At 38.1% G+C, this 24,579-nt stretch overlaps 1 protein-coding gene across 4 annotated transcripts in view; it reads right to left on the reverse strand.

Moving 5' to 3' along the window:
- Window positions 1–16,632: 16,632 nt before the first annotated feature.
- AGL (amylo-alpha-1,6-glucosidase and 4-alpha-glucanotransferase) overlaps window positions 16,633–24,579 on the reverse strand; it is a 97,455-nt gene continuing 89,508 nt past the window's right edge. For all 4 annotated transcript variants that reach the window (XM_070367618.1, XM_070367619.1, XM_070367617.1 and 1 more), the window contains exon 34: window positions 16,633–19,318. In XM_070367618.1, coding sequence (XP_070223719.1) covers window positions 19,201–19,318 — 118 coding nt within the window. In that variant the 3' untranslated portion in view covers window positions 16,633–19,200. The remainder of the gene's footprint in view (window positions 19,319–24,579) is intronic.

Genomic DNA, 24,579 nt, shown 5'->3' on the forward strand with positions numbered 1-24,579 from the left:
TACTGAGAAAGCTGAGTAAAAATTCTTTTTTTTACATGCCTATCAATCATTTTATTTTTTTTTTTAATTTTATTTTATTTTTATGAGTAAAAATTCTGAAAGGATCCCTGATGGCTCAGACAGGGATCTGCCTGTCAGAATCTGCCTGCAACATAGGAGATGTGGGCTCTGTCCCTGGGTCGAGACGATCCCCTGGAGAAGGAAATGGCAACCCACTCCAGTATTCTTGCCTGGAGAATTCCATGGGGTTGCAAAGAGTTGGACATGGTTGAGTGACTAACATTTCACTTTCATATTTAGCTAACTTTTTAAAAAAATGGACTACTTCACTAGCAGATACTGAACTTTTAAAATCTGAAGTGATAAATCACAAAACCTAGCTTAATTACTATTGAAATAGTACAAGGGCTCTATAACAGATTTTAATGGCAGGACTAGGGGGGGCATTTTATTGTACTTAAACCTACAGACAGAATAGTTCACAGATTGTAAATGTGAAGGCTATGGTTTTTCCAGTGGTCATGTATGGATGTGAGAGTTGGACTGTGAAGAAAGCTGAGCACCGAAGAATTAATGCTTTTGAACTGTGGTGTTGGAGAAGACTCTTGAGAGTCCCTTGGACTGCAAGGAGATCCAACCAGTCCATTCTGAAGGAGATCAGCCCTGGGATTTCTTTGGAGGAAATGATGCTGAAGCTGAAACTCCAGTACTTTGGCCATCTCATGCGAGGAGTTGACTCATTGGAAAAGACTCTGATGCTGGGAGGGATTGGGGGCAGGAGGGGAAGGGGATGACAGAGGATGAGATGGCTGGATGGCATCACTGACTCAATGGACATGAGTCTGAGTGAACTCTGGGAGCTGGTGACAGACAGGGAGGCCTGCTGCTGCTGCTGCCGCCAAGTTGCTTCAGTTGTGTCCGACTCTGTGCGACCCCATAGCCAGCAGCCCACCAGGCTCCCCTGTCCCTGGGATTCTCCAGGCAAAAATACTGGAGTGGGTTGCCATTTCCTTCTCCAATGTATGAAAGTGAAAAGTGAAAGTGAAGTCGCTCAGTCGTCTCTTACTTCTAGTGACCCCATGGACTGCAGCCTACAAGCTTCCTCCATCCACAGGATTTTCCAGGCAAGAGTACTGGAGTGGGGTGCCATTGCCTTCTCCGGACAGGGAGCCCTGGCGTGCTGCAATTCAGGGGTCGCAAAAAGTCGGACACGACTGAGCGGCTGAACTGAACTGAACTGAACTGAGCTTAAGGATCTTCTATAAACTTGCCTTCTATATATAAATAGCAACTGATTAGCAGGAATTCCCCCATGGTCCAGTGGTTAGGACTCCATGCTTCTACAGGCCTGGGTTTGATGCCTGGTTGGGGAGCAGAGGTCCCGCAAGGCATGCTGTGCAGCCAAAATAAGTAAATAAATACATAAAATGGCAGACATCAGGACACAGTGCCCAGAAGCCTTTCTCATGCCTTTCTTTAAGCTCTGCACATATCCACTATCCTGACTTTCCACAGCAAAGATTATTTTTGTTCATTGGTATTTTTTATGTAAATATAATCATCTAGTATTACTCTACTGCATCTGACTCAACACTACTTGTGAACTTGTGAGATTTATCTCCATAGTTGCTCTAGATGTATTTGATACTTCTCATTGCTGTGTACCCCACTGTGCAAACATACCAGAATTTATCTATTTTTCTGTTGATGAGCATTTGAGAAGTTTCAAGTTTGCTGCTGCTGCTGCTGCTAAGTCGCTTCAGTCGTGTCCGACTCTGTGCGACCCTATAGACGGCAGCCCACCCGGCTCCCCCATCCCTGGGATTCTCCAGGCAAGAACACTGGAGTGGGTTGCCAGTTCCTTCTCCAATGCATGAAAGTGAAAAGTGAAAGTGAAGTCGCTCAGTCGTGTCTGACTCTTCACGACCCCATGGACCGCAGCCCACTAGGCTCCTCCGTCCATGGGATTTTCCAGGCAAGAGTACTGGAGTGGGGTGCCATTGCCTTCTCCAGTTTCAAGTTTGGTCTACCATAAATTATGTTTCTTTGAACATTCTTGTGTATGTATTCTGTTGAACATACGAACATGTTTCTCTTAGATATATACACCCCAAATGGAACTTGGGTATGTTTAGGCTTATTGCAACCTGCATGATAAGTTGCTTCCATTGTGTCTGACTCTGTGCGACCCTATGGACTGTAGCCTGCCAGGCTCCTCTGTCCACGGGATTCTCTAGGAAAGAATACTGGAGTGGGTTGCCATGCCCTTCTCCAGGGAATCTTCCTGACCCAGGGATTGAACTCGAGTCTCATATGCCTCCTGCAATGGCAGGTGGGTTCTTTACCTCTAGCGTTACCTAGGAAGCCCCTTAAGCTTATTCAGTTCAGTTCAGTTCAGTCACTCAGTCGTGTCCGACTCTTTGCGACCCCATGAATTGCAGCACGCCAGGCCTCCCTGTCCATCACCAACTCCCGGAGTTCACTCAGACTCACGTCCATCGAGTCAGTGATGCCATCCAGCCATCTCATCCTCTGTCATCCCCTTGCCCTCCTGCCCCCAATCCCTCCCAGCATCAGAGTCTTTTCCAATGAGTCAACTCTTCTCATGAGGTGGCCAAAGTACTGGAGTTTCAGCTTCAGCATCATTCCCTCCAAAGAAATCCCAGGGCTGATCTCCTTCAGAATGGACTGGTTGGATCTCCTTGTAGTCCAAGGGACTCTCAAGAGTCTTCTCCAACACCACAGTTCAAAAGCATCAATTCTTCGGCGCTCAGCTTTCTTCACAGTCCAACTCTCACATCCATACATGACCACAGGAAAAACCATAGCCTTGACTAGATGGACCTTTGTTGGCAAAGTAATGTCTCTGCTTTTGAATATGCTATCTAGGTTGGTCATAACTTTCCTTCCAAGAAGTAAGCATCTTTTAATTTCATGGCTGCAGTCACCATCTGCAGTGATTTTGGAGCCCAAAAAATAAAGTCTGACACTGTTTCCACTGTTTCCCCATCTATTTCCCATGAAGTGATGGGACGGGATGCCATGATCTTCGTTTTCTGAATGTTGAGCTTTAAGCCAACTTTTTCACTCTCCTCTTTCACCTTCATCAAGAGACTTTTGAGTTCCTCTTCACTTTCTGCCATAAGGGTGGTGTCATCTGCATATCTGAGTGCTGCCAAATAGTTTTCCAAAGTAGTTGTGCCAATTTACACTCCTACAGGCAGTGTATGAGAGTTCTGATCACTCCGTCTTCATGCCAGTACTTAGTGTTTTCTCTTTTTTGTTTTAGCCATTTTTTATGGGTGTAGCTAATTTGTATTTATTCTTGTTTGCTGTTCAAGGCTTTATCCTGTGTCTTATCATAATTTAACTCAATACAAATCATGTTGCTCACATTCCACAGGGACTCCACATTCACTCTTACCTCCCTCCCTCTGCTTGGTATAGAAGCCTTTCTAAGCCTGTCCAGGCCCCACGATTTTCCAAATCTCAATTTTTAGTGCACCTTTTCAATAAAGAACTCCTACAAGGTCAATGTGAGCTAAAAAGCTCACCTGCTTCATACGTATGTATATCAGATTGCGAGGTATACGTCCTAGAAGAGAGAAAAAATTTTGTTTAGCTGTGAAGTCACATTTCAGTTCAGTTGTGGATATTTCTGTTACTGTGCTCCTCATTTGTTAGTCCAGAGTAAATGAAATATAGTCATTAATTTACTGAGCACATGGTGTGTTTAAGGCTGGAATATACAAGGGTGAACAAGGCTCATGGAACTTTCTTCTTGTAGGGGAAACCTCAAAATCCCCACAATATTTCTTGAAAGGTTTTATGAAATAAAGGCTATACATTTAGAAACAAAAAATTAAAAATATCCAATATGTTAAGGTGCCATATTTTGGGGTAGCTTGTCCTGAACCCCATTACAATGTTCTAGGCACTGGACTCCATGCTCCATCCTGTTTTCAGGTAGAAATGTCAATCTAGCAGGGGATCTATTTTAATTAAACAATGACTAATGTAGAATTATAACTATTTAAGAATGCAAAGAAATTTCACAGAGTCCCATGAGAGAGTATAGTAAGGAAATCTGGTCTATAGGATCAAGGAAGGCCCATTTAATACTAAAAAAGAATACAGAATAATTTAAAAAAATCTAAAGTACATACCTGTTGTATTAAATGAGGCTATGAGTTTTTGAAGCAGAGTCTGAATTTGTAACTAGCATATAAAATGAATTAGTGGTTTTCAAAGCACCTTTCTTTTTATAAATAGCACATAACTTGGTTTCCGCTCCTTTATAGTGGTTAAAATTTTCAAATGAACAGTTAAAATATGCTAATATTTGACACTGACTTGGAAATTTTCAATTTTTACTGAAATAGATGACACGGTCTTTGACAACTGCATGATAAATACTGGTGAGAGAAATGTTGGGTATTCATCAGGACCTGAAAAACAGAACCATGTAGAACAGCTTACCTCAATTTGCTTCACTTAAGTAACCCAAAGGTCACTTAACCCACCTACCCTCTCACTCAATTGTTAAAGCTCATCATTACCTTCTTTCTTAAAAGCTTTTGCGCACAAGAGAATATCTCTTATATTATTTCCCAGATAATCATCATTAGGAGCAACCATTTACTGGAAGATGAATCAACAATAGATCAAGAACTATACTAACTGCTAAAAGAAAGCAAGGGTAGAAAATCGAGATGATTACATCATTTTTTCTCATTGACTCAATGGACATGGGTTTGGGTGAACTCTGGGAGTTGGTAATGGACACGGAGGCCTGGCGTGCTGCGGTTCATGGGGTTGCAAAGAGTCGGACGCGACTGAGTAACTGAACTGAACTGAAGCAAAGTTAGCCTTTGGGCTTCCCTGGTGGCTCAGATGGTAGAGTCTGCCTGCAGTGCGGGAGACCAGGGTTCAATCCCTGGGTTAGGAAGATCCCCCGGAGAAGAAAATGACAACCCTCTCCAATATTCTTGCCTGGAGAATCCCATGGAGAGAGGAGTCTGGCAGTCTACAGTCTATGGAGTTGCAAAGAGACATGACTGAGCAACTTCACAAGCAAAGTCAGGAATGCTAAGAGCTTATTTTTATAATTTCTTAACATACATAACTCTGTGTACTACATTTGTGAATAATTCTGTTTTGTTCATTTTCCCCTTTAACTGCATATTTCATTCTAGATAGAATGAGATTTAAAATAATAAAATCCTTAGGTCCCACTTTTAACTAAATAAAGCTTTTATCTTTTTTTTTTTTTTTAACTTTTAAACATCATGTCTACATTTAGGAACTAGATTTAGGATCTTCCCTGTAGCTCAGATGGTAAGGAATCTGCTTGTAATGCAGGGGACCTGGGTTCCATCCCTGGGTTGGGAAGATCTCCTGGAGAAGGAAATGGCAATCTACTCTAGTATTCTTGCCTGCAGAATCCCTTGGACAGAGGAGCCTGGCAGGCTACAGTCTGTGGATTGCAAAGAGTCAGACACGACTGAGTGACTAACACTACTACTATTTTACTAAAAATTACTAAAGAAAGATAATTTAAACATCCTCAGGTCCTAGTTTTAACTAAATAAAGCTTCATGTATCTTTTAACTTTTAAACATCACATAATTAAATAGGCCAAATATATCTCAAAATGCAACTTGGGAATTTAGGTTTGAAATTTCTGACTCTATTGATTATATTTTAATGCTTTGGTTATTGCCTTCAATATTTTAAATTTTCCATGAGTAGTAAAATTGTTCTATAATCAAATCTGGGTCATGACTGACTTTTCCCATTTTAGAAGGTCAACATTAGTCCTTCTGAGAAGTGTCCTTACCTGTCTCACTCTCCCCACCATTTATTAATAATAATTTTTATTATTGAGAATTTAGAGATACAATTGGTATGACATTAGTTTCAGATGTACGTCATAACGATCTGATATTTGTATATATTGTAAAATGATCACTCCCAGTCTAGTCAACATTTGTTACTATAGTTAACAAATTTTTTTCTTGTGCTGAGCAATTTTAAGATCTATTCTCAGCAACTTTCAAGTATGTAGTACAATATTACTAACTATAGTTGTCATGTTGTACATTACATCCCCATGACTTTATTATTTTATAACTGGAAGTTTGTACCTTTTGATCCCCTTCATCTATTTTACCCACACCAACCCCTCCCACTGTGGGATTTATTACAACCTGAAGAGAAAATGTGGAGTAAAATAAACTACCAAGGGTAAAACATTTATTATTCCAAATATCTTTACTGGTATAGCCTGACTTTACCTAATAGCAAGAAGATTGCATATAGTACCATGGGATAACTTTCCTATATCTATGGTATGAAAGTTTAGAGAAAACTGTTAAAAGCCCACAATTGTAATAAGCCTTGAAATATATATAACTGGAACACCAAAAATCATTTTGGTTCAACAACCCAGGATCAGAATACACAGACTTTGATGATTTAAATAAACAGTTGAAATATTTACCTGACAGAATTGTAACTGTTTATGCTACTTTAGCAGAGAAGGCAATGGCAACCCACTCCAGTGTTCTTGCCTGGAGAATCCCAGGGACGGGGGAGCCCGGTGGGCTGCCGTCTATGGGGTCGCAGAGAGTCGGACACGACTGAAGTGACTTAGCAGCAGCATGCTATTTTAGCAGAGAAGGCAATGGCACCCCACTCCAGTACTCTTGCCTGGAAAATCCCATGGACAGAGGAGCCTGATAGGCTGCAGTCCATGGGGTTGCTAAGAGTTGGACATGACTGAGCGACTTCACTTTCAATTTTCACTTTGATGCATTGGAGAAGGAAATGGCAACCCATTCCAGTGCTCTTGCCTGGAGAATCCCAGGGACGGGGGAGCCTGGTGGGCTGCCGTCTATGGGGTCGCACAGAGTTGGACATGACTGAAGCGACTTAGCAGCAGCAGCAGTATGCTATTTTAGAATGTTTTGGCTAAAGGGTTGTTTCCTTACAGGAGCAATGGGAATAATAAAAGAATATTAGAAAATGGAGTTGCTTTACACAAATAACATTTCTAATATAAAATCTGAGAATAACAGTAACCACTCAGAATTCTTCTTGCAAAAGCAAAGATATTGAACCAAATAATTTGGTTGTTTTGGCACTGGAACAATTATTTTCAAAGTTTAGTCCAAGGAGTTTTAGATTTTGTAGGTATTGAACTCAAAGCTGTTCAGTTTTTTTTCTTTTTTTTGTGAACACTGCTATGTGGCCACGCAATGTTTATAGTTCCTATGGTAAGAATAAGGTTATTTCAAGGAATAAAATAAGATAGGAGAGGTGGAAGAAAAGGGGGAAAGGGAGTAAGGGAAATTAAAAAAAGGAAAGCGATGTAAAAAGACAATAGGGTTTTAATAAAATCTGCTTAGTTATTCTTAAAAAGGGCAACTTCAAATTTCTAACACACACACACACACACACACACACACAAGTATGAACATTTCAACAGGATTATAAAAGACAAAAAGAGTCAATGATAAAAATAAAACTGGAAGAAAAAAAGGGAAGAGAGAAAAACTTGTCATCCAAGTTTTAAAATAGTGCTGTGCTCAATCATGTCCAACTGTTTGCAACCTCATGGACTGTAGCCCACCATGCTCCTATATCCATGGGATTCTCAAGGTAAGGATACTGGAGTGGGTGGCCTGCCCTTCTCCAGGGGATCTTCCTCACCCAGGGACTGAACCCACATCTCCTGCATTGCAATCAGATTCTTTACCACTGAGTCACCTGGGAAGCCCTTTAAAACAGCAGATTATATAAAATATTCTTGAACTACTTGACTGGATAGAAAGGGAGTTATGACAACCATGTGGTAAATGCATTTTCGAGTTAAATTTCAATAAAGTGTAGCACCTAAGAACAATTTTTGTAATTTCGAAGATCATGTTAAACTGGAGAGCATCCTCTAACACAAAACATGTAGCCTTTCCACCATCCTGCTTATTTCTGTTAAGACAGTAGCTTGAGTAGTCATCTTAAGTTTGATGCTGTGGCTCTCACAGGCCTGTCAGATGATTTGATAGATTTGAAAGGTGTTTGGCTTCCAGTTTTCAGTGTAAAATTTGCCGCATTCCCAAGGACCTATGAAGCAAATTTTGCTGCAATTGTCATCAGAGAAATCCTGATGAGCAAAGCTGTTTTAGTGGTTTGACCATCTTACCTTCCTAGAGCAGAGCTCCTGGAATACACTGCTATTGTCTTTGCTTGGTCTCAGCATTGTTTAAACTGGGGACAGAAAATTTGTTTCAGTTTTTAATTTTATGTTGGGTTCAGGGTTGTTCATTTACTTATTCTTCTTTAAAGGTGCACATGTTATATACTCTTTCAGGTGGACAACATATTTCAAAATAATTTTTCTCTAAGAAAGCAATTGTACTTGAACATTCTTTAAGAAGTTACTAGACTGAAAACTGACAAGCCATGGTTTATCAAGTTCAAGAAACCATTATTCATTAATTACATATGTTGGGCACACATGTATATATAATTATATATGTGCCCAACCTTCTTTAGGCTGGGCACAAGCTTAACTAGCCTCTGTACTGGGAGTTGTTTTCCAACCAAAGTGGAACCCCATGATGAAAAGGTTTTAAGAGTGACTTTTTTTAAAGCCCTTTAAACCAAACATCTCGGACTATTTGTCAGCAACCAGAAGCATCCTCCTCTCATTTACCACAAAATGTTGTTTAAATATCTTTTTCTATGTATTCCGCAGTATGTAAAAGACCAGGAATTGCTGGTTTATGAAAACTGTGTTTTGTGGAAAATGGCATCTAGAATCACATTTGATCCAATGGAACAATCACATTATTGGAAACACAAAGAAATTAAGAATGCCTTCATTCAAAGCAACATATTTGCTTATTTCTGAATAAGCAGAGCTGAATTCAGTAAATTTAAGTGACCCTCTAATAGAAAGCTACTCTAGGTCTTGGAGTTAGTGCTTTGAAGTTGCTTTAAAGAAGCTCATATTTCCTGAGAACACTCAGAAACAAGGGAATTCTAAAGCTAATAACAACTGCATTCTAGGTAATTATTCCAAACCATTTTTTATTTTTCTGCTGAAATACATTTTTTTCCTTTTACCCAATGATGAGAAATGACCACATCCAAAACAAGAAAAATGTGTACAAAATTCCATCTTGCTTATTAGCAGAGACTTCAGTAATAGCTTTGTTTCTTTAAAATTTAATGTATTGAATTATGAATTAAAAATGTAAATGTAAAATGATCAATTATGAAATGTGTTCTTATTTTAACAAAGCCATAAAATTTACAGCTGATTTGAAAGATATAAATGTTGAGTTCTTTCTCCCCCAAAGTAAGGCTTTGGGAAGTCAAGAGGAAAAAGAATTTGGAGAAATCACTGATTAAAGTTAAGTGGATAGGTTACTGTACATCTGTCCACAACATCTAAGAGACAATGAACTCACATTGAGAAAATTATATCTAAAAAATTATAGAATATTTTTTGTCATTAGATGCTAGCCTTGGTTTCTGATGATCACAGAACCAGGATACCAGCCATGGATTGCACACTCTGGGCCTCTGTCTCATAGAGACCACTGTTATGGGCAATCAAACTTAATTCTAATGTATTATGAGCTGCCTTCATGAATCCTTTCTATCCTGCAAGGTAGGTATTACCATCATCCTTGTTTTTAACAGCTGAAAATGCAAAGACTCAGAGAAGCAAGTAATCAGCTTTGGAAAGAGCAAAGAAACATTTTAACAAAACTGGGATGAGATTGGAGCCAATTATTAGAGTATCTCAAACATCCTCTGAGCAGTGGTGGGATATACTCAGTGTTCAAGAAAGGTTTTTCTCAGTTCTCTGAGGGATAAAGTATGGTGTGACCAATCAAGAAATTATTACGTTGGTCTAAGGACAAGACAAGAATGCAAATGCAAAGTGGGGAATAGATGAGAGCCTAGGCAGGTAAGTGAAGACTGCAATTTATTGAGTGTGATGTGGCAAAGATGAATTATTTTTGGAGCACTTCTCCTTAGTGTTCTAAGAAAAGACATCTAGTGCTTAGTTTTGTACTTCCAAAACATATCAGTTACAATAAATACATTAACACTAGCACCTGCATCATTAAGAACCACATTTGTTAGTGGACTTCCATAGATATAACTTGCTTCCTTTCACCAAAATTCTCATGTACCAACTTTGACAATTGGCCATCTCTTAAGTTTCCTGTTGCCTTTGAATTTTCTGTCTCACTTTAGTAAGACACTCACATTGAGGGAGGAGGGAGGAGGGTTCAGGATGGGGAACACATGTATACCTGTGGCGGATTCATTTTGATATTTGGCAAAACTAATACAATTATGTAAAGTTTAAAAATAAAATAAAATTAAAAAATAAAAATAAACAAACAAAAAAAAAGACACTCACATTTACAACTTAATCCAAGTTTTGTAACCTAACTCAGGCACTTTGAGTCTGAATACTGAGCCACTAACATGTAGGGAATCAGCAGCAGCAGCAGCAGCAACAGCAGCATGCTATGCACAGGCCTGTACTATAATTAACAGGGCATCTTTGAAAAATAAGAATGACTTTCTCATCACCCCCAGGCAAAGGGCTGGGAGCAGTAAAAAGTACATCATGGAAAGACATCTTGAAAACAAGATGCTGAAGTACTGATGTGACTGATGGAAAACCATTAGTGAGTGTTCCCGTAACCAGAGCCTTGAGAGAGTTGCTGAAAAATGGGTGTCACTAACTGAAAGGCTATGACCAGTGCATTTTCTTGGCAAAACTCTATTAGTCTTTGCCCTGCTTCATTCCGTATTCCAAGACCAAATTTGCCTGTTACTCCAGGTGTTTCTTGATTTCCTCCTTTTGCATTCCAGTCCCCTATAATGAAAAGGATATCTTTTTTGGGTGTTAGTTCTAAAAGGTCTTGTAGGTCTTCACAGAACAGTTCAACTTCAGCTTCTTCAGCGTTACTGGTCGGGGCATAGACTTGGATTAACTACTGTGATACTGAATGGTTTGCCTTGGAAACGAACAGAGATCATTCTGTCATTTTTGAGATTGCATCCAAGTTCTGCATTTTGGACTCTTTTGTTGACCATGATGGCTACTCCATTTCTTCTAAGGTATTCCTGCCTGCAGTAGTAGATATAATGGTCATCTGAGTTAAACTCAACCATTCCAGTCCATTTTAGTTCGCTGATTCCTAGAATGTCGATGTTCACTCTTGCCATCTCCTGTTGGATCACTTTCAATTTGCCTTGATTCATGGACCTGACATTCCAGGTTCCTATGCAATATTGCTCTTTACAGCATCGGACCTTGCTTCTATCACCAGTCACATCCACAGCTGGGTACTGTTTTTGCTTTGGCTCCATCCCTTCATTCTTTCTGGAGTTATTTCTCCACTGATCTCCAGTAGCATATTGGGCACCTACTGACCTGGGGAGTTCCTCTTTCAGTATCCTATCATTTTGCCTTTTCATACTGTTCATGGGGTTCTCAAGGCAAGAATACTGAAGTGGTTTGCCATTCCCTTCTCAGTGGACCACACTGTGTCAGACCCTCTTCCAACAACACAATAGAAGACTCTACACATGGACATCACCAGATGGCCAACACTGAAATCAGATTGATTATATTCTTTGCAGCCAAAGATGGAGAAGCTCTATACAGTCAACAAAAACAAGACCAGGAGCTGACTGTGGCTCCAATCATGAACTCCTCATTGCCAAATTCAGACTTAAATTGAAGAAAGTAGGGAAAACCATTAGACCATTCAGGTATGACCTAAATCAAATCCCTTATGATTATACAGTGGAAGTGAGAAATAGATTTAAGGGACTAGATCTGATAGATAGAGTGCCTGATGAACTATGGATGGAGGTTCGTGACATTGTACAGGAGACAGGGATCAAGACCATCCCCATGGAAAAGAAATGCAAAAAAGCAGAATGGCTGTCTGGGGAAGCCTTACAAATAGCTATGAAAAGAAGAGAAGGGAAAAGCAAAGGAGAAAAGGAAAGATATAAACATCTGAATGCAGAGTTCCAAAGAATAGCAAGGAGAGATAAGAAAGCCTTCCTCAGCGATCAATGCAAAGAAATAGAGGAAAACAAGAGAATGGGAAAGACTAGAGATCTCTTCAAGAAAATTAGAGATACCAAGGGAACATTTCATGCAAAGATGTGCACAATAAAGGACAGAAATGGTATGGACCTAACAGAAGCAGAAAATATTAAGAAGAGGTGGCAAGAATACACAGAAGAACTGTACAAAAAAGATCTTCATGACCAAGATAATCATGATGGTGTGATCACTCACCTAGAGCCAGACATCCTGGAATGCGAAGTCAAGTGGGCCTTAGAAAGCATCACTACAAACAAAGCTAGTGGAGGTGATGGAATTCCAGTTGAGCTACTGCAAATCCTGAAAGATGATGCTGTGAAACTGCTGCACTCAATATGCCAGCAAATTTGGAAAACTCAGCAGTGGCCACAGGACTGGAAAAAGTCAGCTTTCATTCCAATCCCAAAGAAAGGCAATGCCAAAGAGTGCTCAAACTACCGCACAATTGCACTCATCTCATCTCACACGCTAGTAAAGTAATGCTCAAAATTCTCCAAGCCCGGCTTCAGCAATACGTGATGTTCAAGCTGGTTTTAGAAAAGGCAGAGGAACCAGAGATCAAATTGCCAACATCTGCTGGATCATGGAAAAAGCAAGAGAGTTCCAGAAAAACATCTATTTCTGCTTTATTGACTATGCCAAAGCCTTTGACTGTGTGGGTCACAATAAACTGTGGAAAATTCTGAAAGAGATGGGAATACCAGACCACCTGACCTGCCTCTTGACAAACCTATATGCAGGTCAGGAAGCAACAGTTAGAACTGGACATGGAACAACAGACTGGTCCCAAATAGGGAAAGGAGTACATCAAGGCTGTATATTGTCACCCTGTTTATTTAACTTATATGCAGAGTACATCATGAGAAACGCTGGACTGGAAGAAGCACAAGCTGGAATTAAGATTGCCAGGAGAAATATCAATAACCTCAGATATGCAGATGACACCACCCTTAGGGCAGAAAGGGAAGAGGAACTAAAAAGCCTCTTGATGAAAGTGAAAGAGGAGAGTGAAAAAGTTGGCTTAAAGCTCAACATTCAGAAAATGAAGATCATTGCATCTGGTCCCATCACTTCATGGGAAACAGATGGGGAAATAGAGGAAATGGTGTCAGACTTTATTTTGGGGGGCTCCAAAATCACTGCAGATGGTGACTGCAGCCGTGAAATTAAGATGCTTACTCCTTGGAAGAAAAGTTATGACCAACCTAGATAGCATATTCAAAAGTGGAGACATTACTTTGCCAACAAAGGTCCATCTAGTCAAGGCTATGGTTTTTCCTGTGGTCACGTATGGATGTGAGAGTTAGACTGTGAAGAAAGCTGAGCACTGAAGAATTGATGCTTTTGAACTGTGGTGTTGGAGAAGACTCTTGAGAGTCCCTTGGACTGCAAGGAGATCCAACCAGTCCATTCTGAAGGAGATCAGCCCTGGGATTTCTTTGGAAGGAATGATGTGAAGCTGAAACTCCAGTACTTTGGCCACCTCATGCGAAGAGTTGACTCATTGGAAAAGACTGATGCTGGGAGGGATTGGGGGCAGGAGGAGAAGGGGACGACCGAGGATGAGATGGCTGGATGGCTTCGCTGACTCGATGGATGTGAGTCTGAGTGAACTCCAGGAGTTGGTGATGGACAGGGAGGCCTTGTGTGCTGCGATTCATGGGGTTGCACAGAGTCAGACATGACTGAGGGACTGAACTGAACTGAACTGAACCGAAGGGCTAAACAAAGTCATGAAAGGCCTGAAGGTTTGACATTGAGGACTGTGCATTGTATATCTTTATCCCCAATCTGAGATCGTAAAGAACAGATATCTCTAGAGCACAAATAAGGAAGTAGAGTTTAACAATAAAAGGCATGCAAGGATTAGGATCTGGGCTTTTGCCCTGAATGGCATCAGCCCCGATCCCCACTTTATTTCTGAGTCTTCTTTTTCTTTATTCTTCTGTGGCACTGCTCCCTCAGATCGGTTCGTTGTTGGGCTGGTCCTGACACTAACATATTAGTTATCCTATCAATGCAAACTGTTGCAGACTCATTTTGACCAGGGCGTCAAATGTATTACCTGACTAGGATAATAAGGGAGTATATCTGAAAGTGAAAGTTGCTCAGTTATATCTGACTCATTGTGACCCCATGGACTATACACCATGAAATTCTCCAGGCCAGAATACTGGAGTAGGTAGCCTTTTTCTTCTCCGGGGGATCTTCCCAACCCAGGGATCGAACCCAGGTCTCCCGCATTGCAGGTGGATTCTTTATCAGCTGAGCCACAAGGGAAGCCCTGATATTATCCTGACTATGTGGTTTAGTCCCTAAGTCATATCCGACTCTTGAGACTCCATGGACTGTAGCCTGTCAGGCTCCTCTGTCCATGAGATTCTCCAGGCTCAAGAATACTGGAGTGGGTTGCCATTTCCTTCTCCAGGGCATCTTCCCGACCCAGGTATCGAACCTGGGTTTCCTCACGGCAGGCAGATTCTTTACCAACTGAGCTATGAGGGAAGTCCCCTGCCTAGGATAATAAGAGAATATATCTAGATCCAAGCAGAACAAGATCTAATGATTTCCATAATCATGTGGACAACTGATAATAGCTATATCTTGACCTATGGATAGATGGTGGCAAGCATGAAAGTGAGCACACAAAACTTCAGTTCTGAGGATCTTTGAAAAAAGGTTTAGAGTAGGAAGATCAAGAGTGAGTTCTGGTCCAGTATCTTACGAGTTGTGTGACTTAGGGCAAGATGCTTTAGTAATATTCTTATATATAAGATGGGTAAAATACTTCTAATATAAAATTGCTATTATATGGTAGAAGCTCATGAGTGTTTAATCTGAGTTTTTTCATTCTAATTGGCAACAACAAAAATTAGGAGGAATTTCAGCAATCTAAAAAAATGGAATAAATGCAGACACTCTATTTCTTAGAAGATTAAATACTGTAAATGTCAGTTCCTATCAAATTAACTTACAGTATGGTTGTAAATTTAGTAAAAATGGTAAGAGAAAACTTTTTGGACATGGAAAAAAACAAACAGGTAAGTATAGAAAACAAGATTCTAAAAAAAAGAGCAGGGGATTAGTGACAAAGATGGTGAGAAAAAGCTCTAATAAATATTAAAACAAAAATTACATTAGTTAAATGAGTGAACACAGAAAACTTTAATCAGATATCCCAGAAAGTACATCCTATTATAAAGTAAAAAATTCAATAATTTAAAAAAGAATCACTACAAATGAAATCCAATTCATGAGCTTGGATATAACAATTTAGAGAAAAAACACCTACAGTTTCACCTCATACTGTATGCTGCTGTAAATATATAAATATAAAATCAGAATATAACACAGAAATATAAGTTTATTATTGAGTTGATTAAAAGTTCAGTTAAATTTTGAAGAGACAGAAGAGTTCACAAAGACAAAAACACTAAAATATCTAATTAAATAAAAATGAAAGTTTCTGTAAGTTAAACAAAAAACCTCTAACCTGTCGACTAAAAAAGATGTACAACTGGAGAGTTGTGAGTTAGGTTTTATTTGGGGCAAAATGAGGACTGCAGCCTGGGAGGCAGCATCTCAGATGGCTCTGAGAGAAGACTGCTCCAAAGCAGCAGTGGGGAAAGTCAATGTATAAGGTTTTGGTGAAGGGGGAGTTCAATACCATGAAGCACTCAATTTACAAAAGGTTTTTTGTTAGTCCTGAGGGTCTGATGTCACCATGAAGGGATTTAGTGCTTCTCTAGATATGCAAGGATTGAGATCATAGAATCTGTTCCTAAAAGCATCCAACTATCTAAAGACCTGTCCCACCAGATTCCCTGGAGCACAGAGTGCCTCACTCCACCCTGAACTCCCTCAGGGGGTGTTGAAGGTCAACAGCTACAGCAGCGTGGGGTTCAGTCTCTGTAGAGGCAGATGGCAGATGCCTTGTCATTGGCAATGCTCTTGCTAAGTGCCAATTTGTAGCTGACAAACCCAATACCAGATATGCTAAGAAATATATATTTGGAAAAAACTGCCCAAATGACAAAGTATCAGTACCATTTAATAGTGCAAGTCTTATACAAATGGAAAAACAACCCCTGAATTGAGCAACTTAAGCATGAGTTTATTATTTTGGTGCATTGAAGATTTCTACAAATAAGTTTGGCAAGTTTGACCAATTCACTCATACTCATGAAAGGTAAAAAATTCACAGTAGTGAAAAAGATTCCAAGAAATACCTGGAGTATGTACAGCTGCTAACATGCTCAACATAGGTCAATTTATACATCAAGAGTTCACTTTGCTCCTAATTTCAACATAGCTAATTAAATAAATTACCAAACAGCCTAAAATTCTTCCTCCTGTCTTTGTTTCCATACATACTGCAAAAAGATAAAGCACCCAAAATAAGCAAGTCCTGAATAAGTGGTAGTAGTAAGCACCAACAAATTAGTTAACTGCTAAATAATAAATGCAAAATACAGTCCTTTAGAAAAGATTTTTATTTTCTTGGCACAGACATAAAAGTGACATTTGCCTATAGACAGAGCAGGTGAAGACGTATCAGAAATGCATTACATACGTTCATGGACAGGATGACAGGTCTCATGTCTCCTCAGTTATCTGTGAAACATATTAAATTATCACAGCATACTGGTTAAACTGGCAAACTTCTCAAGTAAAAGAGTAAGACTGATCGGAATTAATTAAGAATCAGGGCACAGAACCATTCTCAGTATGTGATATAATGGTACCTCATTCAAAACCACACAGGAATGAAGCATTCTATTGAAATGTTTTTTAGTCAAAAACATTTATTCCTCTAAAGTCTAAAGCTATTAATATTATTTTAACAATCTTTGATAAAATAATGTGTAACATGCTTCTTAAGCTTTAAAATAGGCCATGCAGATTATAATAACATTCTTTCATTAACATTCCTAATAAAAATATGAATTGCTTAATTTTCTAGTGTAATGTGATATCGTAAAAATGTACTGGTGAGGTGGATATTTGCCCTACCATAGATAACCCAATATGGCTATGTTTTGAAAATTGTAAGCTTGTTATTATTTATTTATTAAGATTAATTTACTCATTTACTTATTTATCACATTTAACCATCAGCCAGCCATTGCTTCTTGCTTTTTTTAAAAACAGATTTAATGTTGGTCTTTAGTTACTTTTCTTACCACTTTTAATATAGAAGTTTAATTACAACAGAACTATGTGAATCTTTGATAACTAATGGTTCTCCCTCTCAAGGAAGGTCATTTTTCTAACTAGAGGTCAGACATTGAACAATGAAGAAGGAAGGAAAACTTGGAAATCAATGAAGAAGTTATGTAGAAGTCAATCTGCTTTAGGTTGGGAAACCAGAAAACCAAGCCAGTTAACACTAACGTAGGGTTGAACATGGGTATTTGGCATCTGAAACATTTTTGTATTTTTATTACCCAGAAGTTTTAGCTTACTTGTTTTTCAATATTTTCACTCCTTCCTCATAGTTAAGGGAGTTGGGCATATGACTTCTAGGTGAGAAAAGTGTTATTGTACCACTATTTTAACTATAAATATTACAACTGAATAATGAAATGGATTTTTGCAACTATTTTCCTTCAGCTGAAAGTATAATGATCTAATTGTGCCTTCTTGAGACAAAAAGAGATAATTAAAAAAAATCATCTAGAAAATAAGTAATATTAAAAATCTCAAATCATACAAATGTTAAAAGTCTTTTTCCTTTTATGACTTTTCCAGATTTAAGCTATCTTCAAATCACATGAAAAGCTATTCAAGTGACTTTACTGGAGTCAAGATAACTGCTGAATTCATATCTCTATTTTAAGCTTGTTCTCCATGCTAAACTTGTCAACAGTTTTCAGTTAACAGGAAACCAATATAATACACTTTTATACACAAACTAAAAAGTTATTTTTAGAAAATTAATATAGTACCTTTTTCTTTAAAATTCTCATAAATATGTCTGAAGGTTTGCATTATGAAAATGTAAACCATCTCAAAGTAGGAAAGTGGAACTCAAGACTAATTTTATAAAAATTTTCTTAGAAAATAAATTTCTAATACTTTGTGATTTTTTCATATAGCCTATGCATCATTAGCACAATTAAATATATGTTAAATATACTGTTGAAATTCGTTGTATTAAAAACATATTACACTATCAGTGAAAAAAATAAAAGCACATTATAAACATCTGTGCTTCACTTACAAACATATATTGTAGGTGGACATTTCCATGATTCCATATTCATTAATATCTTCTGAATGCAATTTGGAAGGTGCTAGATACACTATTGGAGAAGGCAATGGCAACCCACTCCAGTACTCTCGCCTGGAAAATCCCATGGATGGAGGAGCCTGGTAGGCTGCAATCCATGGGGTCGCGAAGAGTTGGACATGACTGAGCGACTTCACTTTCACTTTTCACTTTCATGCATTGGAGAAGGAATTGGCAACCCACTCCAGCGTTCTTGCCTGGAGAGTCCCGGGGATGGGGGAGCCTGGTGGGCTGCCGTCCATGGGGTCGCACAGAGTCAGACATGACTGAAGCGACTTAGCAGCAGCAGATAAACTATTAATAAAAGGTTGAGAAGATTAATTAACCACAGCTTATTCAGTATATACTGTTACTGAAGAAAATATATACCACCATTTAAAGATACTTCTCCATTTCTTTCATTATTACATTCTCATATTTCATTTCACTTATGCATGAAAGGAATATTACATGATTTTTCTTTTTCAAACTCTGGCTTTCAAATTATTTATTTCTAGACATCTGAGGAATACTTCTTGAATTCAAAAGACAAACATTCCATTGGTAGTGATAATTTTTTTTCTTACTCAAATCAAAAACTACATTAGCAAAACCAATGCTTTATAGTCTTACCTATTAGGGCATCAATATTATATGAATGAGATTTAAAAAATGACTTTAGCATGTGCATATAAAGCATTTACATTACATTATAACTGCATTCAACAATACAACTGGTTGCATACTTAAGATATATGCATGAGTCAACTAACTATAAGTCATAGAGTATTTCAAGAACAGCAGCAATTGACCAGGCTTGTGTTTCACAGCTGAAAGGGCAGTATTGGCCATTCTCGTTGGTCAGCTCTGGAAGTCCTTTCCAAGGGGATCTTAAAGAAAGAAGAGCCATTTTATGAGATATAATCAAACATATATCTTGTTGGGTTAATAAAATAGGCAATATAGCTGGTGATTTTGCCTTCTCTTTTAGAAAACAATCATATGTACCCATTTACTACAAAATGAAACAGGCTATACTAAAGATTATGTATAAAGAATTTAGACTGAAATTATTCTTTGACATTCAATCTTTAGGATTTAAGACTTTCAATTACAAAGGAGTCCCTTTAAGTATCGAAAACAGGACACTACCATTATAAGTAATGTAAGTATAGAGATAAACATCCTCTCAGGCTTAATTTTATTTCTTTTAGAGTAAGTTTATGAGACTCAAATTGTAATTAATGAATGTATTATGTTTGATCTTGACAAAATTATAAAATGAACATGAAATGATGAAGGAAAAAATGATTAGGAAATGATTAGGAAAATGATTAGAAAAAAATGCCAATTAAAAACAATCCAAATTTCTATACAAATTTCTCATTTTCCTGAATAATAGTACAGTTGATATTTATTGTACATTTACTATGTTCTAATACTAGTGCTTTATGTACATTATCTCAGTTAGTACTAACGGCAACCCTATGTGTAGGTATCATTGCTATTCTTCTAGAACAGAAACACATAGAACTTCAAGGAGAAATAGGCAAATCCATAACTGTAAAATAAAATGTTACCTTTCTAGGTAACTCACAGAACAAGTAGACAGAAAATCTGTAAGTATTTTGTACAACACTGGCCTGTAATGCAGGAGACTGGGGTTCAATCATTGGGTCAGGAAGATCCCTGGAGAAGGAAATGGCAACCCACTCCAGTATTCCTGCCTGGAAAATTCCATGGACAGAGGAGCCCCGGAGGCCACAGTCCATGGGATCACAGAGTCAGACACAACTGAGTGACTAACGCTCATCAACCTAGTTGACATTTTAAGAACACCCCATCCAGTGTCGTGGCTTCCCTTGTAGCTCAGTTGGTAAAGACTGCCTGCAACACAGGAGACCCGGGTTCTGTCCATGGGTTGGGAAGATCCCCTGGAGAAGGAAATGGAAGTCCACTCCAGTATTCTTGCCTGGAGAATCCCATGGACAGAGGAGCCTAGCGGGGCTACAGTCCATGGGGTTGCAAGAGTTGGACATAACTTAAGCGCCTAAACCACACCACGATCCAATGATAACAGAAGGTACACTTTTCTACTTGCAGTTTAGTGACCTAGTTAGAACATATTTTGAGTTATAAAATAAGTATCAATAAGTTTAGAAAGATTAGTCATATAAAATACATTTTTTGACCACAACAGAATTAACTTTGAAATCAGTTATAGAAACATCTCTGGAAAATTCCTAAATATTTGAAAACTAAATAACACCTTTATAAATAACCTATGAGTCAAAGAAGAAGCTAAAGGAAAAACAGAAAGTATTTTCAACTGAATTAAAAAAACATAACACATCAGAATTTTGGGGTATTGTTAATTTGGTACATAGAAGGAAATTTAGCACTAAGTACCTATACTAGAAAAGAAGAAAAGTCTTTAAATCAATGACCTCAACTTACACCTTGAAAAAAACAGAAAAAGACAAATAAACCTAAAATAAGTAGAAGAGAATAATAAAAATTAGCATAGAAATCAATGAAATAAAAATTGAATAATATGAAAAAAATTTGATGAACTCAAAAGCTGGTTCTTTAAGAAGACCAATAAAATTGATAAGCTTCTAGTCAGGCAGATCAGGAAAAAAAGGAAAATACAACTTATCAACATCAAAAATGAGAATACTGACATTATTACAGATTCTATAGAAAATTTAAAAAGTAATAATATACTTTAGGTGAAACCATTTCTTGATTTGTGACAAATATTTTTGTTCTATCTTTTCATTTAATCTTGACAAGTAATGAGATATTATTATTCCCATTTTATAGATGAAGAAATTTATTTCAGAGACGTTAAGTAACTTGCTGAAAGTCACACATGAAAATTAGCAGCAAGGACAGAATTTTAATCCAAAGCTCATAGTTAAAGCTAATGGACATAAAAGTAGCTATAGGAAACAGCAAGAAATAAAAATGGAAAGGTAGCTGGAGAAAAAATTGTGGAAACTAAGGAATTTGGATTTCATTCTGTAACCGGTGGGGAATTGCTAAAGATTTTTAAACATAAGATTAAAATTGTGAGAGTTACATGTCAACAAGATTGAGCTTGCTTGGGATGATAAGACAAAATGGAGAGAGAAGAGTGGAAATATGGAAGCTAATTGCCTAGTCCAGAGAAAAGATTATGAGTTACAGACTAGGCACTGGCCAAAGAAAGGAAGACGGTGGGTTATTAAAAGGAGGAGAGCTAGAATCAAGTCTTGACCACTATCTGGATGTTCTGGAGAGGTAATGAAGTAAAGTTAAAAAGAACCTGGGGTGTCTGAGCTTGCAGACCATGAATAATGGTAATACTGTAACAAAGATGGGAAGCATAGGAAAAAAAACTGAGAGAAAATGAGTGATGGCAGAAGGACATTCAAGCTAAGAAGTTTATTAAGTAGCTGAAAAGTAGAAGAGGAGTTTATGAAAGTTCAAAATTACCTGAAGAGTGAAGATGTGAGACTAGGTGAAATATAACAGAAGACAAGTAGACAGAAAAGAAAAGATCAAGGATAGATTTTTTTGGACAATGAATGTGCTTTTAGGTTCCAGAAAGCAAAGCCAGAAAAACAGCAAATAGAGCCAATTGTGTATTGGTTAAGGGGCAGTCCGTGAAACCACATTGCCTGGAGTTTATTAAGAGCTCTACCAAATTACTTGCCATTTGACTGTGTATAAATTACTTAACTTTCTAAGCTTACATTATAAAATGGAGATAGTAGCTCATATCTGAGTTAGTATCTTGTCCATGTTATACATACTAATAAATCAATCCTCAAAACAACACCAGCACATACCTTAAATAGATGAGGAAACAGAGGCTTAGAGAAATTAAATAACTTGCCCATAGCCACACAGCTACTAAGGGGAGATGTGATGCTCGGAAAACAATTATAGTAGCTATCTTATATAGCTTTTTGGATGAAATGAGTAATGTTATATGAATGCATTTAGAACAATGTCTGAAGATACTAAGTACTCAATAAATATTATTTGCTATTATTATAATTGCTACTGTTATTAGGTTAACAAGGGAAATTTAATGCTATGGCTAGCATAGGTTTTTCATGAATAGAGAAAAGCAACGAGATAGCCAGTCAAAGAAGAGAACTGAGAGGAAGTCATAGGATCTGGGAACCAGAAAGGATCTTCTTGAGTGGCTTCACCAGAGTGGTGAGAGCAAAACAAAAGCCAGCTTGCATGTGGTGATAACTGAACTGGTGTCAGCAAGCAAACAAACAAACAAAAAAAACTAATCATATAGAAAATGTGGATCCTGAAAAGAAAACAGAATGATAAAACAAAGCTTGAAGTAGGAACAGTATGAAGGGACTTTATTTTAGGGTAGGCTGACAGGTATCTTCATAGCTTAGGAAGGAAGGATCAAGTGGAATACCAAGTAAGGATAATCTTTTGACAAGGATGTGGAACAGGGAGGAGGGATGGGATTATAGGCAAAAGTAGATCATCTCTTCAGTACAACATATTCTTACTCCTCATGGAAAAAAGAGAAGAAAGAAAAGTAATGCAAATATTGGGAAATATTGTGGTGCAATAAAGGTCAGAACATAAGAACGTTTACATTACAAAGACTTCAGACTTAATCTCTAGATGAGGTAGAAGTGTGACAGGACTAAAGTTTCTGTGACTGCTGCTGCTGCTGCTAAGTCGCTTCAGTTGTGTCCGACTCTGTGCAACCCCATGGACGGCAGCCCACCACGCTCTGCCGTCCCTGGGATTCTCCAGGCAAAAACACTGGAGTGGGTTGCCATTTCCTTCTCCAAGGCATGAAAGTGAAAAGTGAAAGTGAAGTCGCTCAGCTGTGTCTGACTCTTCATGACCCCATGGACTGCAGCCTACCAGGCTCCTCCGTCCATGGGATTTTCCAGGCAAGAGTACTGGAGTGGGGTGCCATTGCCTTCTCCATTTCTGTGACTGTATTTAAGCTAATGAAAATAACTTTGAAAAAACAATTTTGACAACATTCATGGTGATAGATGGAAGCCCCATGTGTTCCTGTAGTAGAGGAGATAAAATCTATGTTGCTCATGCATATTATAAATATGATATATGTACATCATATAAGATGTACATATATCTAGGTTTAATCTAGAATTTGTAAAATTAAGACCGAGTTATATCATCCAAAAAGGCACATAACTCCGATACTATTTATCTGCTAATAGTTCAGACAAAGGACATGACAAATGGCTTTAAAACACTCAAAACACCAACACTGATATTTTAATTGTAATATTATAAAACCATTTATGAAAACATTTATCAATATATGTTTAAATAGGTGAACTCAAAAGGCCAAGCCTAAACCTTTAGTTTTTGTATATATCCTGTGCTAACCATATCAAAAACTATTAGATAAATTTTAAAAACCAAAGGCTTTTCCCCCTCATACTAATCATGCAATATTGTGTTTAAATAACAATCTAAAATAATTAAAATAAGGTGAAAATTACATAGAACTTGTGTTAAAGAGTAAAGCTTTCAAATTTCATTGTGATATATAAAATATACAGAAATATTATGGAAATGCCATTTACTTAATAGCTAATGAACTGACTAAGCATTCAGTTAAGTTCAGTTGCTTAGTCGCGTCCGACTCTTTGTGACCCCATGGACTGCAGCTCGCCAGACCTCCCTGTCCATTACCAACTCCTGGAGTTTACTCAAAGGCATGTCCATTGAGCCCATGATGCCACCCAACCATCTCATTTGTGTCTCCTTCTCCTCCCGCCTTCAATCTTTCCCAGCATCAGGGACTTTTCAAATGAGTCAATTCTTCGCATCAGGTGGCCAAAGTATTGGAGTTTCAGCTTCGGCATCAGTCCTTCCAGTGAATAAAAAGGACTGGTTTCCTTTAGGGTGGACTGGTTAGATCTATATGCAGTGCAAGGGACTCTCAAGTCTTCTCTAACACCATAGTTCAAAAGCATCAATTCTTCGGTGCTTAGCTTTCTTTATAGTCCAACTCTCACATCCATACGTGACTACTGGAAAAACCATAGTTTTGACTAGACGGATCTTTGTTGGCAAAGTAATGTCTCTGTTTTTTAATATGCTGTCTAGGTTGGTCATAACTTTCCTTCCAAGGAGC

The sequence above is a fragment of the Bos mutus genome, chromosome 3, assembly GCF_027580195.1.
Source record: "Bos mutus isolate GX-2022 chromosome 3, NWIPB_WYAK_1.1, whole genome shotgun sequence".
In the NCBI taxonomy this organism is placed as follows: Eukaryota; Metazoa; Chordata; class Mammalia; order Artiodactyla; family Bovidae; genus Bos; species Bos mutus.